This window comes from Lichenostomus cassidix, chromosome 23, assembly GCF_008360975.1.
Source record: "Lichenostomus cassidix isolate B80296 chromosome 23, HeHo_3.0, whole genome shotgun sequence".
NCBI classification, from domain to species: Eukaryota; Metazoa; Chordata; class Aves; order Passeriformes; family Meliphagidae; genus Lichenostomus; species Lichenostomus cassidix.
Genome location: NC_139503.1, coordinates 1029766 through 1056371, shown reverse-complemented (window position 1 = coordinate 1056371; position 26606 = coordinate 1029766). Strand labels below are relative to the sequence as shown.

Genomic DNA, 26606 nt, shown 5'->3' with positions numbered 1-26606 from the left:
CCTCAGGGAGGCCACACCCCCTCCCCGTCAGACCACACCCCCTCCCCGTCAGACCACACCCCCTCCCCATCAGACCACACCCCCTCCCAATCAGACCACGCCCCAGACACGACCACACCCCCCATCGCTACCCCTCAATGTTTGCCCCGCCTCCACACAGAGCCACGCCCCTCCACGGACCACGCCCCCGCGCGGCCCCGGCGGGCCCCGGCTGCGGGGCGGGGCTGCTCTCAGTCGCGCGCAGGGCGGGTGAGGGGAGCGGAGCGGAGCGGCGTCGCCGTCCCGGCTGTGGCAGCGGCGGGCGAGGCGAGGCGAGGCGAGGCGAGGCGGGGGCTGCAGCGGGAGCGAGAGCAATGGCGCTGTCCGTGCCGGTCAACGGGCTGAAGGAAAGCGACAAGGAGCCCGTCATCGAGCTCTTCGTCAAGGTACGGCCGAGGGGAGGCGAAGGAAGGTGGGGCGGGGGAGTCTCGTCCCGTCTGGGCGGCGAGCGCGCGCGCGCCGCGACCGTTGGGCGCTCCCCCTCCTCCCTCCGCTTTCCCGCCCGCGGGCTCCGAGTGCCTCACGGCTCCCCTCACGGCTCCCCTCACGGCTCCCTCCGGCCGCTCCCTGCCCACCCCGCTCCCCGCTGGCCTTTCCCAGCCGGCACGGCGGGAGGAGCCCCTCGGAGCACCCCGAACAGCCCCGGGCTTGGGGGGCTCCCGTCGGGGCGGCTCCCGGCGCGGTGCGGGCACAAAGCGGAGCGGAGGGCGTGTGCCCGGCGCCGGCAGGGAGTGCGGGAGGCGCGGTGACTCAGAGCCGATGGAGCGGCGATAGCGCGGCCGGACCGCAAGCGAAGTCACTTTTTGGGATAAAGCGGGGCCCGTTTTGCTGGAAGGTTCGCTGCCGGAGCACAGTGCGGGCAGCAGCGCTGGCACAAGGGGAAGAACCGAGCGGCACAATGGATCGCCCTGGCCGGCATTGTGTGCCCAGCAAGGCGGCGGAAAGGCAGCAAAACCACGAGTTACTCCTCGCTCCCCGCCCAGAAAGTCTACTTTTTATGTCGGGAAGCCAATATGTAAAGGAACACCGGGTTTTTATCCAAAGTGGAAGAATGAGCATGTGTTGTACTGCCCTTATCTGGCGAAGATACCATATGGTATCTCCACATGTTTTGCATTCATTTATTGCTGTATGATGCAATATTTTGCATCCTCCGGGGCTCTGGTGATGCAGCATCTGACTTGTACTTCCTAGCAAAAGTTAACACAAATTACTCTGTGCAATCTTCTTTTTCTGGGCTTAAACGTCCTTTAATGGAAGCCTCTGCAGAAAATTCTTCAGATGAAGTTTCTTCCCGTTGCAGTGAGAAAATCAGAGATCTCTTCATCTGGGAGCTTGGGAATTGCTTTGTAGAAAAGCCATGATGACAAACATGAAAGTTTCGAATAACTTAGTCCGAAATAAGTTATTAAATATAGGTTTTATTTCCTAAGTGATGCTATAAAAGTGCTGAATTTTTCCGCCATTCAAAGAGGCAGTAACAAGACCCAGGGAGGATTCCAGACCTGATTTTGGTCAGAGTATTTAGGCTCTTAGTGTCGAGGTTAGAATTTACAACTGCAGCAATTAAGTTACAGTTTACTTTGAATTATTTATAGCAGTGGATCTTTAATATAACATGCCAATTTATCTTCATCTGTCCTAAAGTTCACTGACTGATTTTTTTTCTTATTTTTAAACAAACTGGAGCAGTGATTGATGGCAGAATGATTTGGGGGCAGGGGAAATAAGCTCTGTGGGTGTGTTTAAAGAGAATATTTCATGCATGAGGAGTGGCATGGAAGAAGCTGTAAAAATAGTTTTGAGAGAGATGTGTTCATTCTGATTCGTTCAGAATTGGACCAGTAAAGCTGTGAGATTATATGAAAGGGGGAAATCAGGGAACTTTTCTGTCCTTTTGAATTGAAACTTCTCTATTGGCATGGGCTTAAGAAGGTTAAAATTTGGGTTATCAATGAGGATTTTTTCCCTCAAGGAAACCTTTTCCCAGTGTTATGGATGACTGCTGCATGCTGAGCACTGTCTGCCCTAAGGATAAAGTTCAGGTTAAAATAAGAAGTTGTTCTTGTGTGCCTCAGTGAATTCCAGGTAAAGGTTATTTCCCTGTAGAATCCTTCAGATAAAGGACAACCCCCAGCCCCAGCAGACAGACCAAAACAGTTGTTTCACCTGGGTGTTGCTGCCTGTCCCTCACTTTATTGAAGCTGTTCAGGATTATCAGGACAGCATTTTTGTAAAGCAAATAAAATCTTGTTTTGTGACTCATTTAGATGCTCACTTCAGAAAATGCAAGCAGAATATGTTAACTGAAGAAAACCAAGTGTCTGTCTAGAGGAGCACTAAATTTGGATTTTAGTGATTAATTTTTTTTCCTGACAGTGAGATGTTCAGCTGCAGTTTTTTCACGTGGTTGTGGCTGCAATCTAGAAAAAATACCCAAAGTTGCCGAGCGTTTCTCTACATAGATAATCACTTTCCAAGCCGTGTCTGGGATCTACCTGTGCAGTTAGCCAGGGAAGCTCTTCAGGCAGAGGTAGAGGAAAGGATTCTGGACCAAAATGGAGCTCTCAGCCCCATGCCCGCGGCCCAAGGGCGGTGACTGCATGACCTGAGCACAAAGGATTGTAGCAGCCAGACTGAGATGAAACAAAGGTAGGGATTAAAGCTTGAGAAACAAACCTGCGAAGCAGGAGAAACGGTCTGGCTCCGTGCCCGAAGTGTGGGGTTTGAACCTTATTAAATGGTGATCAGGAACGAAATAGGATGGGCGCAGGGTGGGGAGGAGCAGCACACGGCTGGGTTTCAGTTAGGAAGAACTCTAGCAGGGTGTTGTCGCAGCACATCGATACGATTTTTCCCGGTAGACAATGTATCAATCTGCTGTAACTTGTATTTTCATCGTCGGTGATAACTCCGTGCAGAATTAGGGTGTTTAGGTAAGAAAATCTGTCACAGTGCTGATTAATCTGGTTCTTGGTGTCACAATGAGAACTTTTCAGCAGTTTTTCATTCCACAGCCGGTGGGCTGCCTGTGGTCTCTTTTAAGACAACTGTAAATATTTTTCAAGTCTTTTCTCTGGAGAGCTGATTAGGAGAAAGCAGTGATGTATCTGATTTCATTTAGTTTCCTCGTATGTTCCATGTTTTATTAATGAGGGAGGCTTCCATTGTCTGACAGGAATATTTTTATGTGCCCTAGTGGCATTTCAGAGCAGTGAAGCTGCATTGTGGTGAACGTGCTCGGAGAAACCTGAGCTCTGGGATCTGAATGCAGCTCAGATAGGTCACTTGTAATAATAGCTGCACTTCAGTTGATGGTGTGTGGAATTTGATTGTAAATAAAAAACGTGGTGAAGTGACTTGGTCGAATAGCTGTGGAGATCACAGGACAGAGGTACAAAACTGCCTGTGCAGTTTTGTAACTGAGGATGGAGATGCTGAGAGCTCAGGGTGTTCTGGAGCACACTCAGTGATTGCATCCTCTGCTAATACCGAGGTGAAGACACAGAGGGTCAACAGGTTCAGTGTTAAAGGAAACAAACAGCAGACTCCACAAACAAGAATTTCACAGTTGTGTATCTGCTGGCATGAGATGGGTTAGGGCACATGTAGGGAGCCATTGAGGAAGGTCTCTCCTCTGAGTAACGTGTGTGTACTTGCTAATTAATCAGACCTTGGATTTCTGGCAGCTCTCATAAGATGTCATTGCGAAATTGGGCACCTGTGTTGAAAATCAGATAGAGTCTACTGTTTACCTCTGAATTGTACTGTCAGTAAAAAAAAAAAAAAAAAAAAGTTGTGATTTCACATTTAATAAATACCCCCACTCTGAAACACTCCCAGTGACTGTAGCAGAAGCTTGTCTCCGTTTTTGTATATCTGAACCAAACAGAGATTTGGCAAGTGAACTGTTTGCCTTCCGGGCTCGGGGTCTGTTTTGCTCAGTGGCAGGCTGGAGCCAGGGCAGGAAGGGGATGTGAGCATCTCCAGCAGCTCCCTGGGAGCTCAGAGCTGGGCAGAGCAGGGTGATTGCTGTGGATTCACGTCTGCCTTTGTCTCACCCTGTGCTCATTGCCTTATGTAAGCTCTGCTGTGGCACTCTGGAGCCCTGTAGCTCTGTACATGGGTTTATAACAAACTATCCCATCAGCTTCTTTGTTATCAGTTCTTTTTCCACCCACAATGTAGCTGTACAACTTGAAAGCACATTGGTACAAGGAAATAACAGGACTGGAGACATGCAGTGCTGCTTCTCAGAGATAGTCTTGTCAGGGTTATTGCTTGATAATCTTATTAGATAAGTCTCCTCCTTATGCACCAGATCATCCTTGGAGGGTTTGATGTAACCTCAGCAGCTGAGAACCTCCTCAGCCTGTCTTTGATATGTGTTTGGTGTAGCCAGCAGAATGTCATGTGAGGGTTGTTTCTTGGGAGTGTTGTAAAGGAGCCCTTTATAAACTGAGGTGTAACCATTTTGTTATATCCTGTGCTCAGTGGCTATAAATCAGGCCTGTTCCTCCTTTAGGCAGCAAAATGTAATTCCTTTAAATTCTGCCTGGGAAAGTTCTCACAGCCAGAAACATCCTCAGCTTTTTGAGTGTGGTTGGTGATAAAGGAACTGCTGCACTTGGTACAGAGTTGTTTAAAAGTAGAGATGGTTTCAAGTGTAAATGTTAGAATTTTTGCAAATCATTGGTAAGTAAGCTTAAAACCTCCTGGCAATAATTTCCAGAGGGATTACACACATGAGTTAGCTTTCCCTCAGTCAGGAATTGCTTCTGAGTAATGGTTGTATTCCCTGGCGCCCCTTCTTTCCTTCCTTCCCAGTGATTAACATCCAGACAGCTCTGATTGTCAGGAGACCCTGTGTTTGACTTTCCAGCTGAAATATGTCTTAACACTCAGTCACTTTTCCTCCTTTCCCCTCAGAGGGATCTAAAAACTCTGTGAGTTCCCAAATTTCAGCTCGTGGCTGTGCCAGGCTGCTGTATGGCCATGGGCAGTGGTGCTTGTGAGTCACTCCCTCCGTGGGTCAGATGCCATGGGCACAACCCTGGAACACAAACCCTGCTACAAAAGACAGCTCTGTCCTCAGTTTTCCCAGCTGGGATTTCTCAGGGTGTGCATTGAAGGCTTGAAGTGTCACAGCACATGTTGTGTGGCAAACTTTAGGGCCTGGAGGATGTCAAAAGTCAGGGATAAAGGAACATTGAGGATCCCAGCCCTGTCATGATGCTTTTGTGTCAGTCTGTGACAGGGTGAGCGTGCAGTGATGAGTTCACAGAGCAGGGAAGGGCATCGTGAACACCACCATTCTTGTGAAAATGCACGAAGAGAATGAGAATCCTCTTTAAAGAGAGTTTTGTGTGGACATGGAGATGGTTGATTGTTGAGAACTAACGAGATCTGAGGAATCCTTACATCAACTTCGGGAGTGGGTGGGGAGAGCCTGCTAATCTGGCAGTGGGCAGCGCTGGGACACTATTAGCATGCTAAGAAGTTAGTAATCATTTCCCTCCCAGCCTGGAGTGACTCATGGCACTGTCTAGTCCTTCCTTGGTTATCCTGACCTCATCCTGGGCATGGAAAGAGTTCTTTATTCGAGGAGCAAGCCTGTCTGTCTTAGTTGGAATGGGGTGAGCAGAGAATTTGTTGGTTCTCCAGCTGGACGTGGATTTTTGAAGGCTGAGTTGTCTCTTCCAGAAATCTGTTTGGAAGAATCTATTTGGGGAATTCCTTGAACTCCAAGCTAAACAGCAAGCTGTGTACTCTGGGAGGTGACTGTTGGACTCTGAAGTTTGATTTTTAAAAGTGTTCATTAGCTCAAAGGGACAAAAAAAGCCCTGGACTGTTGTTTTCTCACCAGTGTGTGTTCAGATTGTCTTTAAATGAAACATTTATAGTGATGTGACAAACACAAGGCCTACATGCTTTTGTAACATCAAAAAAAGCCTGCATCAATTCCAGCTTCTGGCTGGGCTGGACATACCACTTAAAAATCCACAAGAACAACTTTTAAGGCTGGATAACTGTACTTGGCAGTAATTGGATTTGTTGCCTTGTTTTGTTCTCTTTTCCCAGTGAACTGAGCAGTGCAGTTCTGTAAAGGCTGAACTGGAGAAAACAAGGTGGTTTTTGTCTGCCAGGGGAGACACTTGGTTTGTCTAAGACAACAAAATTTAATTAAGGTGGTGGTTGGTTGCAAATTGATGGTTCATGGAAAAATAATTTACATCTGTATTTGTTATCCATCTAATTTGATTTTTATCTTCAAAGTTCTTGGTAAATAACCTGTAACAAACAGCTTATTGTCCTAACCAGGTTTGGTTTTGTTTTTTCCCTGCATATTCTTCAGTGTGGAGCAATATAGTTTTAATCTTAAAATAGGTGCTAGGTGCTCCTTTGTGGTATTAAGAGGTTGTGCATATTGTAACAGTTAAAACACCCAACCTGAAAATCATGATATTGTCTGCTTGGGAGTTTAAACAGAAGTTTGACTCCAGGAGCTTTAAATCCTTTATTTAGAATACTTTTCCCTAAAAAAAAAAGATAATGGTTCATTTTTTAAAGACTTGTTTTTAGTTTGGGGCTTTTTATTCAGGTCAAATATGTTTGTGGCACAATCTGGATTGTTTCTGCTGAAGTGAAAAACATAAGCTAAACTGCTGTTAATGACAAACATCTTTGTGTGGGAATTCTGAGAGAGTTCAAACTTATTCCTTGCATTGTTGGCCAGACAAAGGGCAAGGAACTTAGCCGAGGAAAGGAAATGACTGAGTTCTGCGCACTGAATCTCCATATTAGGTATAAACTAAATATAGGAGTGTAATCCAGGAGTGAAGTCATATCTGTATATTTTCCTGAGAAGAGCTAATGAGATCAGTCACTGCTACTGGACCAGCTTCAGAGTTTTTTGGCTCCCTTGAAGCTTTACTATTTTGGCTGGAGTTTGCTGCTGTGTCCTTTGGAGAACTGCTTTTCTGAAATAAAGGAAATCGCTTTTTTATATGGTTTTATCTAAAAATAAAATCAAAGCAAGCCTAAGTAGATTTCTGTGGCCTTTCAGAGCGATGCATTAGGTGCCCTGGTGTTAATACACCTTGTTCTGGAGCTCAGGGAGACAAGGCAGTGTATCCCAGAGGAGGAAATTTGGATCCCATCTCCCAGGGGAGGTGGAATTCAGTCACAGAGGTGCCTTTTAGTTGTGCTGGAGAGAGAGCAAACCTTCCTCAAACCCTTCACTCTAAAATAAAAATTCCAAGCCCAGTTTTGGTCTAGGAGAATGTTTTTCCTTCCCAGAGCTTCTGAATGTGCTGCTAGCAGGGGAACAGGTTCAGAACTGCACTGCTCTTTGAGTGGCTGCTGAGAATTTGGGGAATTTCTTTATTTTGGTAAATAAAGACATTCTTCTGTGGGCATTGCTGTTGACAGCACAGGCTGGAGGCAGCTGTGGTTTTAGCTGTGCATCCTGTGTCTCACCAGCACTTTGAAGCTCCCAGTTGGTGCCTTTTGGGCTGGGATTTTAGCATGAACCTGCTCTGGGCTCTCCTGCTCCTGGGAGGGTTCAGTCCAACTCAGCTGGGCTGGAATGACCTGGAGAAGGAGGAGCAGCCTAAGGTGGAACTGGAACAGCCCTGGATTGCTCCTCTCTGCTCATCTGCCCAGCCCCTGGCTCACTGAATGAGGTTATAAAACACCACAGACAGTTCAGTGTTTTCCTGTCCCACGGAAGTGATGCACAGGCAGAGGTTTATTGAAGAACCCTGCAATGCCACAGATACAAAATTAACTTGGTTCTTCTGAGCCCCAGTGACAGAGTCTGCAGTTCTTTCCTCTCGTTTTGATGTTTCATGGTTTGGTGGGGGAGGTTTGGAAATGGGTCTCTTGGGCTCTAGCCAAGGTACACACTGTACTTTCACAAATTTAATAAGCTGAGAGAGAGAATCACTGTCATAAACAATTCCTGCTCTAGGTTTGTGCGCTGGAGACCCAAAGGCAACTTTCAGGCTCTGTAAAAGAAACCCTCAGTGCTGCAGAGTTAATAGTCTGCTTACAGTTTCCTAGCAGAATATTGCAAGAATGTGTCAAGCTGTTCCCCAGCACGTTTTAGTCAGGGTGGCCCTGCTGATCACATGGGTTTGTTCAACACCAGCTCTCTGTTCAAGGTATTGCCTCAGCAGAGATGCCAGGCTTGTGCCATTAGGGAATAATTGAATTTTCCTGTGCCAGGGCAGGAAGTGTCCTGGGTCTGTCTGTTCACAATAAATGTATTCCTGTCATTAAACTCATTTCTTCACTCAAGAAAACAGGGATTTGTATTTAAAGCAGGTTTGGGTTCTGACTCTGTATCTGATTCTCCCAAAGGATGAACATAGAATAATTTCTGTTCTCCAAAGAAGCAGGAGCACTTAATTAAATCTTACTGAATTGTGAACTTACTTCCATACATCCTGAAGATCCCATAGCTTTCTCTAAAAGCTTTCCAGTGAGAATTGAGCAGCAATGAGCAACAGTTGCAGCAAAGTGGGCAAGACAAGTTTGCTAATTATTCTCTATTCTCTTGGAAACAGCATCCCAGGGCTAAAAATAGCATCATCCTAAAATGGTCAGTGGCTGTTCCAGTCTAGTGTCTGACTTATCAGAGAGGTAATGACTTAAGAGGCAGATTGAATGGGCTGACAAACATGCCTTTCCCTGCTCTAAGAGCCACATCTGGAGTGGCTCAGTTAATGATTTTTAAGTATTTTTTGAGTTTAAAGGAGTTTCAGCTGATGTGGAACTTGGATTGATTACAACAAATAGCACAAAGGTGAAGGCAGTGGTAACTCAGGTTGGTTTTGCCCTGGGTGGTGTTAATGTCAATCAGTATATAGCAAATATAGACTAATTATCCTGGGCTAATTATCTTAGAGAATTCCAGGCGTGAGCACTCACCTGATGCTTTTTGGTTTCTATTTTTCCGATGTTTTTCTCGAAGGACTGGCTGTTTAAGGTAGCAGTGATGGCCTCAATTGTTCAGTAGAGCTAAACTTGGGCAGAGTGTGGTGGTTGAGACATGACAGTTTAACTTCACACAGTGTTACCAAATTAAAGATTCACTTTCAAAAGGGCTTAGACTGATCATGTGAAGATAAAACTGACATACAGGGGCTGGAAGCCTCATTTGGAGCTGGCTGAGGTCAATCTGCAGTTTGAAAATGAATGTGCACTCATTTCCTGGAAGATATTTTCTTGGTTTTGGGTGCCATGTAACAAGGGATTTGTTTATTTTGTCACTTCCTTGATGAAAAAATGTTATCTTCTGAGTTCAGAAGCATTTGAAAGGTTTTTGGGAAGGTTATGTTGGAGCTCAGTTACCAAAGGCAGTAGGGAACAAGATTTAATGGAAAAGGCAGGATGAGTGGTGGAACAAAGGTGAATTTGAAATAAATGATGTAAAGTGCCAAACTGCTGCCCTGTGAGTGAGCAGAGTGGTGCTGCATGTTTTATTTAGAATCTTCTTAACATTGGGGAAGAATTACAGGAGTTAGCTTGCTTGTCAGAGACATTAATAGTGTGAATAAATCTTCTTAATGGTTCCTACAAGCTTATTTTGTTCTCAGGCTGAGTCTTTAGTGACTTTTTAACCCAGTTTAGCAGTAAATGTGCAGGATAGATTTCAAAGTACTTAAAGCTGGGCTGTGGTGTCAGCTGGAGTACACAGTGAATTTCAGTGAATCTCAGTGCCTGAGATTTTGTTCCCTTCCATTAGTTTATCCCTGTAATACCATTCTTTAAATCCTCTCTTTTAATGTTTTTTTTTTCCCAGTACTCTGTTTTATACTTCCCAGGATGGCTGAATTTGGAAGGGAAATGTCCCAGAGCAGCATGTGTGAGGTGTCTGTAGATGATCTGCCCATATGAAGGTTTGAGAAAGCTTTGCTTGCTCGCTCTCAGTGCTTTAGGACAATGGCAATGAGTGGTTTAAGTTCCTGTTTGTCCCCACAGTGGCTGCTCTGCCACTGCCTGGGGGCTCCCAGTGACAGGAATGAAATGTCTGATGTTGGGTTTTTCTCCCCAGTTCCCACCTTTCCTTGTTCTGTTCATTGCAGAAAGGAACTTTGGGCTCTCAGCCCCATTTCTGTGCCACCCCCGTGTTGAAATGTGCTGTTCATTTTGGGGCTGCCTGGTGGCACATGGAAGAGCTTTGCCCAGCTGTGCCCTGTCCTGCAGAGGTGACAGGAGGAGGTGTCCCTGTCACTCAGCCCTCGCATTAAATCTGGTTGAACCGGATTTAGTCAGGGCCTGACTCTGCCTTGCTCCCTGACCTGTTCCTCCCCTAAAAACACAAACCAACTCCCTTCTCAAACTGCAGATCTGCAAGGGTGACAAGGAGTGCAGCACTATTGCAGATAAGCTTTCCCAGCCCTGGTCTCACTTGTTTTCCTCTTTGAATAGGAGGAAAATATCAATATTCATCAATATCTGAGACATTGGGAGCCTTTAAGCTCTGGATTGGCTTTCAGGGTGAGTGTTTGCACAGAGCATCCCTGAGGCTCATCAACTCACTGCCTGAGCACCCAGGGAGCAGTTGGAATAATGGCACTGTGGGGAGAGTTTGTTCCATCAATTACTGTCACACTCCTTCCATGGGTGCAATTCTTCACGTTTTATCTGGAAACACCCTCAGTGAGCAGCACAGAATTCTGTCTGCTCAGCCTGGCAAGATGAAGGTCCAAGCAGACCCTGCCAGGATTTGGGTTGATACACCCAGACCCTTTTCATGTGTGGAACATCAAACCACTCCTCTCTGCATTCTCTGCTCCTTTATCTCAGATTTGGAATCGCTGCAGGTTTTTCACTTGAATCGCTTTGTTGGTTCACCTTAAACCATTTCCTCTCAAAACAGTAATCCTTAAAGGATTATTATTAATTACTCAGTTTTGGAATGAGCTTACTGCTCATTAAACCTGCAGAATTGATTGTTATCTGCTGGTTTGAGGCAATGGCTTTGAATCATGCTGGGTTGCTCATGCAGTTTTCTCAGCAGGTTTGGTTTGCATTGTTAATACTTGAGACATATTTCAAGATTGCTGAGTTCAAAATTTGAACATGTCCTCTCATTTATTTTCATTTTCCCCCCATCTGTTTATTGGCTGGAACATTTTGCCTCTAAACTTTGCATTCTGTGAGATGCTTCTAAAATGCATTTATCCCTCTTCATCCAAACTTTTTCTACCAGTTCTGGTATGTCAAATCTGGGAGAAATTCCCTTGAGAGTTTGGGGTAAATTAAGAAATGGTTTTCTGGTGTTCTGCCCTTTCCTTTTGTTTTATTTTTATAGGCAGAGGCTGAGCTGTATTACATTGCTCATTGGATGCACTTTGACTTCATTATTATTCTGCAGTTATTTGATCCAGTTTGGGCTCCTTTTAACTGGTTAATGTTTGAAACAATTTTGCAGGAATCTTTGGGACCAAGGATTTCTGGAATTCTCAGATCTGTGCTGTATAAGAAAGGCTTTGTGCCATTTAAAGTGTTTCTTTGCTTGTCTGGTTTTTTGTTAGTCTTGCAATAAACTCAGCACTGCCTTGCTAAAGTAAATCCATGCAAGTTCTCCTGTCAGGGCTCAGCTGTAAAGACAAACATTTCACAATTTAAATGGATTTTTCCCTTCCCTTAGCTTGTTCAGCCACTTAAACAGATGTATGATTACTTGTATTCTCTGGGGTTTTTTTTGTTCTTTTGGTTTTGTTTTTTCTTTTTTGGAAAAAGTCTCATTTGAATGAAATCACTACTCAGGGGAAGGGAAAGGGAGGAGGTTGCTTCCGCCTTGGCTGGATCAGCTGAGCTCAGACTCCCAGACACTGGGATAAGTCGATTTTTTGGGTTTTTTCCTTTCCAAATAGCTGGCACTCCTGCTCTCCTGAGCTGCTGGGCACTGGGAGTTGCCAGGAGTTGCACTGTATCTGTGATAAACCAGGTTGACTTCTCAATGAGCAGCTGATTTGTGTCACTGCCTTGGAACTCTCATTCTTGTCTGAACTTCCTTTCTTATTGAATGTTTCTTTAAAAATAGCTTTATTTGTTTTCACAGAGCGCTGTAGAACAGTGCTCTGGGGTGTGTGTGCTCTGCTCTCCCTGTGCCACGTCTCACAATTAACAAGGTCCTTTCCCCCTCCTCTTCAGAAGTATTTTTTTAAAATTACATTCAGTTTGTAGAGGGAAATGCACAAGTGAAAAATTCCATGTTTCCTTCCTCTGTGAGGTGTGGCACTTTCTCTGTCTGGTCCAAATTCCTACAGCTGAAAACCTGAAATTCGGTGAAATTAGATACATGAAGTTTTTGAATCCATGTCCTTCAGTGGGCAATGGCAGAATTAAAAATAAGCCCTAATTGCAGGCAGAATGGCATTAGTAATATTGGTAATGAAGATTTTTAGACTGAGTTTAAAAAGAATTTGAAATAAAACCCCAAAGCTTCTATGTGTAGAAGGCCTATAATCTTGTTGAATTAACTTATGCTAAGTTTAGTGTAAAGAAGTCAACACTTAATATTTGCTTTACTCCGATGGTGATGAGGATTAGACAGTGAAGATAACCTGGAATTTCATGGCCTGAATTCAAAGCCAAAGCAATGACAAGCAACAATTATTCTATGGTTAACCCCTGCGTGACACATTGTGTCAAATTTCAGAATCCTCTCGTAATGTAGGAAGTTCAGAGTTTCTTCTAGTGGAGAAAATCAGAGCCAGGAGTGACTCTTGGAGGAACATCCAGCAGAGTGGTGACCCTCAGAAGAGAATCCTCTTGGATTGAGGGACAATCCAGCACTGGCTGCTCCTGTAGGGCATCAACTGCAGAGACACAAAATGGGCCTCTCGGGCAAACAGTTACAGAGCAGAATTCCTTGGCTCGAGAGCACTGGAGCCAGAGTTTCTTGGCATTCTGAGTGCATTCCTTTTGCACTATGTGCTCAGAATAACTCGGGACTTTTTGGAGCAGAAGTGGGACAAACGTTTGCAGACAGAGAAGTCTGGGCTCCACTTAGGCTGTTGAGCTTTGAAAGTGCATCAAGGTTTGTTCACAGCACTGGGTTATTGGGCTCTAATCCTTTCTTCTGACTCCAATCATTCAAAAAGCCTGGTTTGCTTAAACAAAAGCAGATGCTGTGGGTTGGCTGTTCATTTTGAGTGTTGCACTTGTGTTGGGAGAGAAGGAAAGTTTTGGGATAAATAAATGCAATTGATCTTTTTTGGTCACTTTGATTTTGGCTTAGGAGGATGAGCCTTAATGAAAGCCACAGGTCAGTGCTATGTCTGAAATTTTAAACAACTTTTTGTGCAGTTCTATGATTTTAAAGTAGCTTTGCCTTGGATCCCAGTGGGCCAAGTAAAGTTTAATGGGATGGGGATTTCAGCCTTTGCTGTCGCTGCAGTGTAACTCAGGGCTTTGCTTTAAGTTTGAAGACTGAGATCAGTTCTGAGTCAAATAATTATTTCTGCTTCCAAACATGAGTTACCCTAGGCAGTACAAAATACATCTTTTCCTTCGATGGAATGCAGTTTTGTATTTTTCAGTCCTTTTTTCCAAAGGTAGATCAGATCTGACACATGGCAGCAAAAACCAGATGAATATAAATCTATAATTTACCTGTAGGAAATGTCAGTTTTAGTGTAAACACAGGAGTGTCACTCTGGGAATTGCTGAAATCCACTCTGCTCCATGGAGGGACAGTGATGTGTTAAATATTAACATCCATAAAAGCACAGCAGCTGGATGGAGAGTGCAGTTGAAAAAAAACTGATTCCATATCTACAGCTGAGCTATTGGAAACTCTGACAGGAGGAACACTTGCAGAAATGAATCCAGGAGCTGTAGAAACCTTAATTTATAAATCCTCATGTCCTGGTATTTATTGACAGCTGTTGAAGCAGACTCAGCTTTTTCTGCAAAGATCCCCTGAGTTTACAGAAACCAAAAAATCTTTCTGAATTTAAGGCAGTTTCACTGAAAAGCTTTCTGTTTTCCTGGTCTTTGGAAATCCTACTGTTACTCTTCTTAACTTGCAAAGTCTTTCTTAATTCTCCTCACTGTGAGGATGAAAGAACTGGCCAGGCTTTGAGAATTGTACTGATGAAAATCACTCTTGGAAAGACTCTAATAACAATAATAATAAGCAAAATCCATTGACAGTTTTCTAATATAAAGTACATGTCAGGATAATCTGACACACACAGCTGTTTTAAGTACTGAACCAGTCTTCAAGGGATCAAATTTTATAGTAAAGCTTTCCAGTGCCTCATTCTATCCCAGTAAAAACTAAAATTTTCCAACTCAGCAATGCATCATTCATTGTCAGAGCAATGATGAGATGTGTGCTATCACTGGGGAGCTCACTGCTGCTTTCTAATGGACCTTTGTTCTGCTAGGACAAAGACTGATTGATAAATTGCCTATAAAAAGTGGCTTTGGGATATTATTTAATTGTCAGTGAAGTCTCTATGTACTCACAGTTATGTCTTTCCTCACAACACCTGCAGTACAATCAATTCTCAGTTCCTGGCTGCACTTGGCTCCCTGCAGCACTGCACAGGGAGAGATAGAGGCACTGAACTGGAAGATGACTACAATTAATTAGCCATGCCTTGGAGAAGAAAGAAAAAAAGAATAATAAAGAGCAAAGAACAACATTGACGTTGGAAAACAGCCATCAGAAGGTGTGGCTGCATCATCTTCAGTGTCAAAGATAAACTTCTGTTGGCTGAAATATTATTTTACACATATATTGAGTAGCTAGAGGACATGGCAAGTGAAAACTCCATAAATGTGGCAATTTCAGTTGTTCTGAGTGTGTGTTTAACTGGAGATGTTTCAGTGTTTGTGAGGTGTGCAGATGGCACAGTCCTGCCCCCAAATTAATGCTGTTTTCTGTCCCACAGGCTGGCAGTGATGGTGAGAGCATAGGAAATTGTCCTTTCTCCCAGAGGCTCTTCATGATTCTGTGGCTGAAGGGAGTGGTGTTCAGTGTCACAACAGTGGACCTGAAGAGGTAAGAAATACTTGATTTATTGCACCAGCAAGAGTTCAGCAGCCTTGGTGCAACAGAGCTTTGGCCAGAGCTTCTATGGCTCACAGGGCTGATTCTCTGAAATTCAAAAGAAAATCTGTCCTCATAAATGAGGTAACCTGGATGTAAATGGTGCATTCATTGATGGTAACCAAAAATAATTGTCTGGTAAATTCACTTGAATTTGTTCAGTGATGCTCTTCTGTAAAACTCACAGCAGACATGAAGTCTTTTATAACTGAATATTGAATTTTCCTTTACTGACTTCACATCAAGATCCCCTAAGTGGGGACAGATGGATAATTTTGGTCATCCACCCTCTGGTCAAATCTCCAGTGATTATTGGATAATTGTCACCAATAATGTGCAGCCCACTCCTTTTATTAACATTTTTAATAATAATTTTGGTGATCATGCCATAACAATGAAAATAGCTGCCCATGAGGTGAAATGGGGTAGGAATTAAATGTAGGATATTCTGCCTCTCTACAGTGTCAGCCAGATAAGTCATCATGCTGTGTGTCACCCAAATTCCAACTTCTCCTCTATGAAATGAGTACCTTGGTGGCTAAAAAAGGTGAAAAGCAAATCCAGGAGTGTGAATTTCCTAAGGCTGGGCATTCTTTTTTACACAAGTGCTAAATCCAGCAGGGGCCTCGTGTTTGCTTTGGGTGTGAAGTCATGTTTTCCCAGCACTGATGTAAAACTGTTGCTCACAGCTCTGCAGAGAGGGGAGGCTGCCAGTGCCTGCAAACCTGAATTTCAGGAACAAAGCCAACAGAAATACAGTGTTCTCCACTGAATCCAGCATAGAAGGGAGAAATCACCCTGCTGGACTTAGCCTCTCGGGATTTTTTTTTTTAGGGAGGTGACTTGTTTGGGTTTTAAAAATCACTGAAGCTGCTGTTCAGCGCTGGCAAGGAGAGTTAAAGACTTCCATGTGTGGTGAGGGGGAGAAAGCAGCTTTTGTCAGCTCTGGGTGCATTTGGAGCTCCTCAAAGAGCTTTCCTGGCCACTGTGGGATTTCCCTGCAAATATTGGTGCTGCCAGCCCCATAAACCAAAAGTGTCACATCTTCCATGAGCCCTGCCTGTGGTTTGTGGCAGCTCAGGAGCAGAACTTGTGCACTGCTGGGCTTTGGGATTTCCTTTCCCCTTAATGATGGTGTTGTTTAACTACTGCAGTTACTGGGGTGGGGGGATGAGGAGAAGGTGGACTCAGATATTTTAGATTTGGAAGAATTTTTACTGCTGAGCTGGTTTAGATATCATAAAAATGCCAAATATGCCTGATGAATTTGCTTTATTTTGTGTCCCCTTGGCAACTTGGAGTTAATTGGATGGGGGAATGGGATGTAAGAGTAACTTTTAGCATATAAATTGGTAGCAGATGTTTAAAGTTGACCTTCCTTACACAAGTAAAGCTTTCTTTCAGGGTTTTTTTTTTTTTCTGTTGAGGAGGGGAAAACACAAAATAAGTGCAAAATTAAAGATCTGCAGGGGAATAGGTCAAATAAACCACCTCTGTGTTGGGCACTGAAGGGGCTCTCTGGGAAAGGAAACAAAGGACCACTGAAGCTAATTCAGATTGGAATAGATATTGATACAAACTTAATTCCTTGGAGACTTCATTTAAATCTTCATCAATACAACTTTAACATTAAAATACCCAGTGGCAGGGCAGTGTGGCTTGCAGAATATCACAACCAGCTAAGTGCTTAGTGGGAAATGTTTTCCAGCAAATGGGGTTGTTTTCCATTATTATCATCACCAGAGTGATAATAAATGTTAGGTGCCTTAATATCATCACAAGAAGCTGCTTTTACAAACAGCCAATTATCTCCTCTGCTCTTTGTTCCTGTTAGACACAAACTTGAAGAGCAGAGCAGGAATCGTTTTAAGCAACTGAATTAATTTTGTTGGCCAAAAGAAGAAGAAAGGCTTTGCTTGCCTCTGCCTCATAACGTCATTGCTGCACAGCAGCAAGGCCAGCTCTGCCTGTGAGGCTCAAAAGGTCATGGTTGGGTACAAAAGTTCCTAAGTGAGGGACTTGGGACACAGGAAAAACTGAGGCTGCTTTGCCTGGCTCTGTGCTGGGTGTTTTTCCCCTCCATGATTGCACTGCACACCACTCTGAGCTAACAAAGGCACATTCTGCACTCCTCAGCTCTGCTCTCAACGCACAAAATATGCACATAGGCAAACGAGGAGAGCTGTCCCACCCTCTGCAAGGAGTCAGGCATTTCTTCCCTCTCTTTGGGCACACAGAGGCTTCATTCTTCCCCTTCTGGGCAGCAGCAGTGCAGTGCTCAGAGGTCTGGCTTGTTCTGAGGGCAGAGCAGAGCTGCAGTGCACAAACCATTTGTTGGGCTTGGAACAACATTCAGGGCCAGCTTGCCTTCAGCTGAGCTCTGAAATCCTGTTTGAAACATCTTCATTCCCAGTTTTTGCAGTTCCTTTGACAGGCAAAGCTTAAATAATGATATTAAATATTAAAATTAAAGAGTGCCCAGAGGAGAATCCAACTTCAGCAGTGTGAGGTTCTGCTGAGCAACTGGGGTTTTATTGCTGACTTCTCCCCATGTTCCTCTTCAGATACTCATTGCAGTACGTGTGTCATTTATAAATGTATTACATTTGGGGGCTGGATTTTGTCTGCTCTACAAGAAATAATTTGCATGCTAATTGCTCCTCTGGTTTGTGGCAAAGCCAGGAGGTGTTTACACCTTGACTCTGGGGGTAATGATGACCAGATAATTAGTGTGGCCCTGCCTCCAAAAAACCCTGGTAAACCCTGGGCTAGGCACAAACCATCTTGGAGTTATTTGGAGTGCTTATAGAAGGGCTTTTTGTTTGGGTTTGGTTTGTTTTTTAAGCTCTCCAGCTTTATCTCTGAAGTAAAACTTCACTGTTACGTTAATTGCCTTCTTGTTTGACTGTTAAGGGAATTTGTACTCTCAGCCTTTTAAGGCTGTTTTGTGCTCCAAAGGCTGTGGTGAACCAGGGCTCGTTTATAATCCCCTGGCAGGAGCAGCAAACTGGAATTCAAACCCTAAGTTATGTTTGGGCTGTGGGATGTTAATCTCTGCCTTCTTCCTCTTGAAAGATCCAGGTGGTCTGACTGCATTCATAAAGTGCTCTGGGATGCTTGAGGTGCGCTCTGGTTTCTTTGGAAAAGCTTTTTTTAATAATCTGTTTCAGAACTAAAGCTTGCCTTTGATAGTATTCCTGCAGATCCGGTGGTCTTGCTCGTGTTTGTTTTTAAAATAACATTCCTTTGGAGGAATTTTATCTGCCCAACGTGGGGAATTGGAAAGGAGCCACGATGACTTCCTGTAATTGTTGGGAGTTACAAAGCTGTATTTAAATGAAGTGTTAAGCTCCTTAAAGAATTACCCGATGACAGACTTTAAATCCTAAAAGTGAGAGAATGGTGGCAACTCTTAGTGAGAAATAACTTCTCGGAAGCTTAAAAATTGAAAAGAGTTAAATTCTTGTTTTCGTAAGATTTCCATGCCCCAGCTTAAAGCAGGGTGTGGAATATTCTAAAGTATGAAAATCACTTTTCTCATTCAGTCTTACAAGTAAGCACACTTTGGCACTGTAACAGCAGTGGGCAGGACATGAAATTCTGGCAACAGTCCTTAATTTTGTAAGAAATGGAAAACAAGATAAACTTGTAAACTCTGCTCAGTTTCCAGCCCGAGTGCTCTCCCTGAACACGCTGCTTTCTCATGCTGTGTTTGTGGATGTTCCCAGTTCAGTCTCCCTGTCTGGTGCTGTCAGGAGGATTTCTTGAGCTGCACTTGCAGTTTCCAGTAAATCCAGTTCCTGGAGCTGGCTCAGGAACGTGGCCACGTCGGAACTCGAGCCCAGTTCAAAGGTTACTCTCCACTCTGGATTTGTTCAAACACCAGCAGAGGGGCAGCTTTACCTTGGCAAAGTTTTCAGCTGGGCCAGTATTTGTTGTTGCTGATCCAGTTCTGATCAGACTAATGTGGGGATTCCTCTCCCAGGTGTGCAGCTCTTCTTTGTAAACAGCTTTTTTGCACTGGAGGAAGCTGCAGCAAAATTTTAAACACGATGTTTAAGCATCTGTCAGCCTGCCTAGAACCAAACTCCCATGGCACAAAATAAATGGTTTATACAGTGTTGTATCAGAGTTGCTTATTTCCAGAGCAGCTCTGTGTGAAGGGGGAGGATTATCACAGATTATGCTATATATAAACTGTTCTGTAGGGCTTGGAAAGAGGGACAGTGTTTGTGTGGTGTGTATAGATACTCCTCTTCTAGTCAACAGTGGATCGATTTGAGAATAAACACAGCCAGAGGTAGCAGGAAATTGGTTTTAACTGCTTTAAGTTAATTGTTAGCAAGTGTATTCAAAATGTTAAATTGTAAACTCACTTTTTAGATGGAAAACTGGTGATACCTCTTTCAAACTGAAAGGATGTGAAAACCTCAGCAGTGTTTTTCTGGTTGTAGCAATAAAATTATGTCCCCTGCTTACTCTGTTTTGCATCTGACCCCAGAAAACCAGCAGACCTGCAGAATTTGGCTCCAGGCACTCACCCACCCTTCATCACATACAACGGGGAAGTGAGAACAGATGTGAACAAGATTGAAGAGTTCCTGGAAGATGTTTTGGCCCCACCCAAGTAAGTGTTAAAGGGTTAATTTGTCACCCCAGATAGGCACAGTTCTCACAGGGGATTTCTGCCCTAATTAAGATGTTCTTCAGCATCAATAAACTGAAAATAGTCCTTGCTTGTCATACCTTCCTTCCCCCAGCTCCCCCCTTCTGTTTTCTCTTAAATATTATTTTTAAACTATCCTGTGTATAGCCCTGTCATCCTTCCTGCAGTTTCATACTCTTCCTTTTTGGTGACAGGCACAGGCTGTTCTGCTGATGTGTCCAAATAATGCAAATTAAGATGAGTCTGCTGTACAAAACCTAGTCCTAAACGACAGTGAGAATCTGTTTTAATGTGTTCAGACTTTCTCCAAACTCTTGGCTTTCTACTCTTCAGCTGGCAGGCACATCCAGACACTGCCTTTAACAGACTGAACTGCTTTGTCTTTTTAGCTTGGCAAGACTTCAGGTTTTTGTTAAAAGATGTGAAATCTACAATTCTCTGGAGCAGCTGATATTATTTTAAATGGAAAACCTCTTTGGTTTCAAAGTCTTAGTGTGTGATACTACACTTCAGAAGCAAGTCTGAAAAAGGATAAATTAGTAAATCTACATGATGTAAAATATTTTTAAAAGGCCCATTTTGTGCTAGTTAATATATAATCAGCACAAATGTACTCTAGATCTGCTCCTTTCTGCTTTTCAGGTACCTGAAACTCTCACCAAAGCACCCAGAATCCAACACTGCTGGAATGGATATATTTGCCAAATTTTCTGCATTTATTAAGAACTCCAGACCAGAAGCTAATGAAGGTGAGTCCCTGGGGGGACATTGCACTCCTGGTTTCACTGTCTTGTGTTTTTCAGAGCTGCATGTTGGTGGACACTTGAGAGTCTCCTGAATTAAATCTTTAAATTTAATGTCAAAGATTCCAACATTTGAAAGAGAACTTCAGTCAGAGTTTCAGTGGGGTGTGCATGGTTTGTAAACATCCCTGGCATTGGATCTTCTCTGTGCAACAGCCACTCAAAACTCCTGAAAGAAAGAAAAATATCTTAACATCCAGAACCAAACTTCAGGCAAAGTTTGTGTCATGCCCCATTGGTTGAATTTCTGCTCTTATTTCACCTCCCTAGCACTGAGGGCTCCCATGCAGAGTTCTGAGCTAAGCTCAGTTCATGTTGCCTACTTTAAAGGATTAAAACCTTTTTGTGTGGAGGAAAAACAGGAAATTTAACATGAGAGATCAGTAAGTAGTAAAGAACTCACAGCTGGACCTGTAAGCAGTTCAGTACAAATCAATTTTCTCCTCAAAGTAGGGAAAACCAAAGCCAGGCAATCAGTATTCCTTTCTGCTGCATTTCAAACGGGAGATGCAAGGTATTTGTAAACAGTTGGGAAATAAACTGGGATTTTTTGGGGTGTGCTGCCCTCTGCTGCTGCATCCCATAACCTGCTGGATTCCAACCTGGCTGCTCTCTGTTTGCTGAGCATGTGACATTAAACAGATTATGTTTAAATGTATAGAAACCCCAGCATAGCTTAATTCTAATCAGTTTAAGCCAGTTAGGCACAGTCTTAAGAAACTGACATAAGCCACTTTTTAAACCAAAAATAAACCCTTGTGGACAGCCTTAGAGTATTTTACATCAGTGCAAACTCCTGTATTAGCCAGCTTTTAAATAACCTGCATATGTGGGATATTTAAAGGGCTTCTGGTCCTGTTTCAGTGGTCCTGGTGACCACAGAGGCAACTCCAGCAGTGTTGTGGCCACCAAAACTGAGCAAGGATTCCAAATCCTGCAGTGTTTCTGGGTAGCACAGGGATGTGGGGCTTGAATTTCACATCTGTCACCAATCTCAGCTTTTCATTTGGTTTGAAACTGTCACTCTGTGTGCAGCCTTAGAGCGTGGCCTGTTGAAAACCCTGCAGAAGCTGGATGAGTACCTGAACTCCCCTCTGCCCGACGAGATCGACGAGAACAGCCTGGAGGATGTCACCATCTCCACCCGCAAGTTCCTGGATGGCAACGAGATGACCTTGGCCGACTGCAACCTGCTGCCCAAACTGCACATTGTCAAGGTAAAAACTGGGGCTTTGCAGGTAAAAATGCAGGACAAAAGGCCTGTGGTTTCTCAGCTGCACAAGGCAGGTACTCTGCTCGGGTAATTAACTAGAGCTAGGGTTGGGGTTGAGAGATCTAAAGAGCCTGGAGCTGCAGGCACACTGCTGCTGCAAAGACCCTCCTGACATTCCTGACCCCAGCTAATTTCAGCTGTTTGCAAGTTTAACTGCACTATTAACACCGGAAATTGTGCAAGATTTGAGTTATTGCTGAGGGCTTTGAGGCTGGAGCAGTTGGGTGCAGTGCAGGTGTGGAGCTGTGAGCAGGTTGGGCAGCAGAGGGTTTGAATGGCAGGAGCCAAACCCCATCTCCCTGCACTGACCCTGTGGTCACAGGGGGCTGCAGAGCTCATGAGAAGGAGGAAGGTGAAGCTCAGGTGAGCAGGTAATGGCTGAAGTGGGTGTCTGTGGAGAAAACTGCTCGTTTAGGACAAAATAAATGACGCAGTGTGAAATAAATGATTGCGTAAAAAACCCCAAGCTGGAATCCTGGACGAGGTGGCCTGGGGTAACCACAGCAGTGCAGATGTGCCCACACAAGTGTGGGTTGGTTTCTCCTCCCTGCCTGCAGAGATCTGTGTCAGTTCTGTACTGCAGATGGAGCCACAGGCTCAGTTTCTGCCTGGCTGCTGGAGAGTCTCCTCAGGTGAGGATAAACCAAAGGGAGCAAAGCAGGAGCATCCCTGAGAAACAGCTTCTGGAAACTTCAGCAGTCATTCCAAGTGTCCAGGTTGGAAGGATAACCTCACAAGAGAGTGACCAGCGCTGGAAAAGTGTTTCAAGTTAAGGATGTAAATTCATAATGCAATTCTTCCATTCCAGGTGGTGGCCAAAAAATACCGCAACTTCGAGATCCCCAAGGAGATGACAGGGATCTGGAGATACCTGACAAATGCCTACAGCAGGGATGAGTTCACCAACACCTGTCCTGGAGACAAGGAGATTGAAATAGCTTACAGTGATGTAGCCAAGAGACTCACCAAGTAATCAGCACTTGCAAAGGATGACCTCCTGCATATCCCATAACAATGCTTCTAACAGACTGCTCTTTTCATATCAAATAGCAATTGTTTTTTGCATGAACTCGCAGTTACTCAAAGTCACGGTGGATAGACCAGGTACAGTAATTACCTAAAGTTTGCAGACTTAATTACAGGCTTGTTTTTCCTGACCTCCTCTCACAGCCTTTGAATATTATCGATGCAGTCGTGTTCCTGTGGCACTGGGGTGACTCTGGATTCTTCAGGCTGAAGGGTTGTCTTGCCCCTGCTGCTTTTCTCTGTAAACATTTGGTCCATGATTTGTCCAGGAATTGGTTTAGGATTCTGTCTCACTGTATGGTACAAGGAATATTTATGTATTTTGGAATTTATTGCTTTTCCAGCACACAATTGTCAGACCTGTGACACGTTGAACTGTACCTGCTTGTCTATCCTATTTACATAGAGAAGGGAACTTAGTATCCAAAAGAGCCATTTGCAGATTATTTGGCAATGTTTCCTTGGTTTTGTTGTGTTATTTTGAAATCTCTTGGATTTGAAGTCACGGCAATGGTTGAGAATGGACTCAATGTGGAACTTGGATTTGAATGACCTCAGCGTCAGGGAAGTTTGAATCCAGGCTTGAGAGCTGGAGCAGGAAGCTCAAAGTTAATGTTTATTGTGTCTTCAAGAGCTTGAGGAGATTTAAACACCTGCATTTGTCCCGAATTTTGAGTTGCAGCAAACAAATCATTGTCAGGATTTACCACCAGGAAGCAGCAGAGTTGGAAGCTTCCCTCTGTTCACCTTAAGAATTGCAAGTGGCTTTCCTTTTGGTAGTTAAAGAGCCTTTGTTTTGTATAGGTATTTTTGGTGATTTTTACTTTAAAATCTGTTCTGTCATAAACCAGGTCCATGGAAACTGTAGTGTCCTAGCTGGTAACTCGGGGTGGTGAATAGCAGTGCAATGATTAGTGGTGCAAAATGGACTGAGAGCCATGAAATGGGAAATTTTTAATGCCCTTTCTTCCCTGAAGAAAGCTAAAGTGACCTTCAAAGAGAACATTTGCCTTAATTGATAGCAATTTTTTTTTCCTGAAAGGAAACCTGGGAATTTTGTAAAGAAATGGTGGTGGAATCCAATCCTTTCCATTGAATTTATCCCAATTGTTTGTCTGTGCACCTGGACTGCAATTTTGCATACTCATAATCATTGCACTACTATACTTAAATCTTTTAAACAGCAACACTGAGGAATAGCGCTACAATTTTTTAAAAAGCAAATTTCAAATGTTTCTAAACCAGGGAATAGTTTTCTTGTTTAAAATTAATGATTTTTGATGCACGAAATAAACTGCTAGGTTATTTTTAAAAGACCATCATAAACAACTCCAAAGAATGCTAGACTTATATGCCTATTTTTTTGTAAAGATACTTTTATATTTAACTGATTTTAGATGCTGGAAAGTGCTATTCCTGCTAGGTTGTTCTTGGAATATTTAACATTCTGCAATAACGTGGAAATGCTCACATAAACACTTTTATACACTATTTTTTTTCTTTTTTTTTTTTTTTTTTTTTTTTTGGTAAGCACTGGCTTTCTGAAAACCAGCCTGACTTTTCTAAGCATCCTGCTTTTGCTACTTTATATACCCACGGAGTTAGTTTGACATAGAAGAGGTAGAGAACCAAATCCATATTTGTATACCTGGCTTGTGGTGCCTTGCCTCGCCTTCCTAGAGCTAGAATTCCAATATCCAGGCAGTTAGCAATCCTGTCACATCTCTTTCAGAGGCAACTCTATTAGATACACTTCATCCCTGTTCTGATTTGGTACAGGAATGTTTAGGCACAGAGGGAAAATCTTGCTTAGGAAAACCTTAACTGTGGCTCTTTAATAATTACTGTATTCTGATGTCACGTTCTCCTCCTGAATAAAGTTCCTCATCCTCTGTAGGGCTTCAGTCTCTGCTACAACGTGACATCTAGAAAAAGGAAGGACGTTTTTATTTCATTAACAGCATTTTAATGACACATAGGGTAAAAAAAAACCCCAACCCTCCTTGGTTTGGTGCTCTTTGCCGTCGTATAGTTCACAGAGCTGTAGGAAGCAACGTGATTGTGGGCAAATCTTAGTTCAGTTTGAAGTCCTTTGAAGAGTAGATCAGGATGGCCTTTGGAAGTTGTGTTAATGGGGTTGAGCAGTCAGGCTTTGCTCTTTCCCAGTGGGTTATCCCTGGAGTGCAGAGTGCAGGGCACAGCACTGAGTGCAGCTGCTGCCAACCAACCCCACCTGCTCACACAGCACCTCCATCCCTCTGCTGCTCAGCCTTCTAGCCATTCTCATCCCCTCTGTGTTTTCATCGTGTCTCAGAGCTTGTAAACAAAGTTCTGTCTGTGACCAGTGGGTTTCTTATCTCAGCACAGCACAGCTTTTCCCCTGCAGGTGGAATTGCCAGGAGCCCCAGCTGGCTCTGCTAACTGTCCTGGGTGTCTGTCAGGCTTCCTGCTGCACACTTTTGTTGTGGCAGGAGCTGCCCAGCCCCTCCTGACCCGGGGAGGGAGCAGGGATGGTGGAGAGGAGCAGCTCCCAGCTCCCTAGGTGATCCCTGAGAGCAGTGGGGAAAGGCAGCGTCTGGTGTGGGCAGAGCACTTTCATCTGCCCCAATCACCAGCTCCGCAGTAATTAAAAAAGCCCTTTCATAACTATGTAAATTCTTGACTTCTGTCAACTTGTTTACAATCTGATCTTTAAATGCATTTTTAATTTCATCAAACAGCAATTAATCTACCCCCTGTTTAAATTTAAAATGCTGCTTCTAGCCCCTTCTCCAATTTAAAAACAGCAGTTACCCTTTCAAGTAGGCATTCCAGTTTGCAAGTTGGTTGCATGTATTAGCATGCTGAATAACTTACTTTATTCTCAAGCTGAAATATGCTTAAATTCGCATTAAAACAGGTGACTTGTGTATTTCCTGAACACAAAGGGAAAATCCATCACCTGCACCCTGTTTTTGTGTGGGAGAACACATTATCCTAGATGCATTGTTATTTTTTTCCCCCCTTAACGAAGCTTTCCTTCTTGAAGAGATCCCTGCTGTGGAAAGGCTGCCTGTTGAACAAGAGGAATTCTGGAGCAATTCCATCCACCTCACAGCATCCCTGTCCATCTCTGGATGTCCCACATGGGCAATCCCAGCTTTTAGGTTTGCATTTTCCCATAAAAAATCGGTGTTTTCTCCACGGTGGGCATGTCCAAACTGCTCGAGAGCTGCGTGCAGCTCCGTGATAAGAACAGAGATGTAATCAAATTTTTATGCTAAAGCAGCAAATTAGCATTTGGTATCAAAGGAGCACAGACAGGAATAAATGGAAGCTGCTCCAGCCAAACCCACTGATGCCTATCTGGGTGCAGAACAAAAAGTGGTGAAGTGCAGCCAACTCAGTGCTCTCTTTGCCACTCAGAGCCATCTGAACTCATCCCATGAATATTTTTCAGGAGAAAGCTGTGTAGCCCAAGTGAAAAATGCTTCATCTGCCTCAGAATCTGTGCCACCAACTCTTGTATTTTGTTTCTGGAGGGGCTGGGAGCAGGATTAGGATGTGGAGGCTCCTGAGACAGGACATCAAGGATTGGAGCGTGGTTTGCAGAAATACTTGAAGAGTTGATACAATTTGTTGTAGTTTGCTTTTGTCTTTCACTTTCTGGAACATCTTTTACAGATACACCAGTATACTGCTGGCAGCTATTGTTAAATAAAATTATATTTTCACTACCAA

General features: G+C 43.8%; 1 protein-coding gene across 1 annotated transcript; it reads left to right on the top strand.

Annotated features, from left to right (window-relative positions):
• Window positions 1-234: 234 nt before the first annotated feature.
• CLIC4 (CLIC family member 4) lies at window positions 235-26606 on the top strand. The gene is made up of 6 exons (XM_085081357.1): window positions 235-425; window positions 14961-15070; window positions 19620-19745; window positions 20427-20533; window positions 21623-21804; window positions 22669-26606. Exons 1-6 carry the CDS (start codon window positions 354-356, stop codon window positions 22831-22833), a joined length of 762 nt encoding a protein of 253 aa, XP_084937483.1. The 5' UTR covers window positions 235-353; the 3' UTR covers window positions 22834-26606.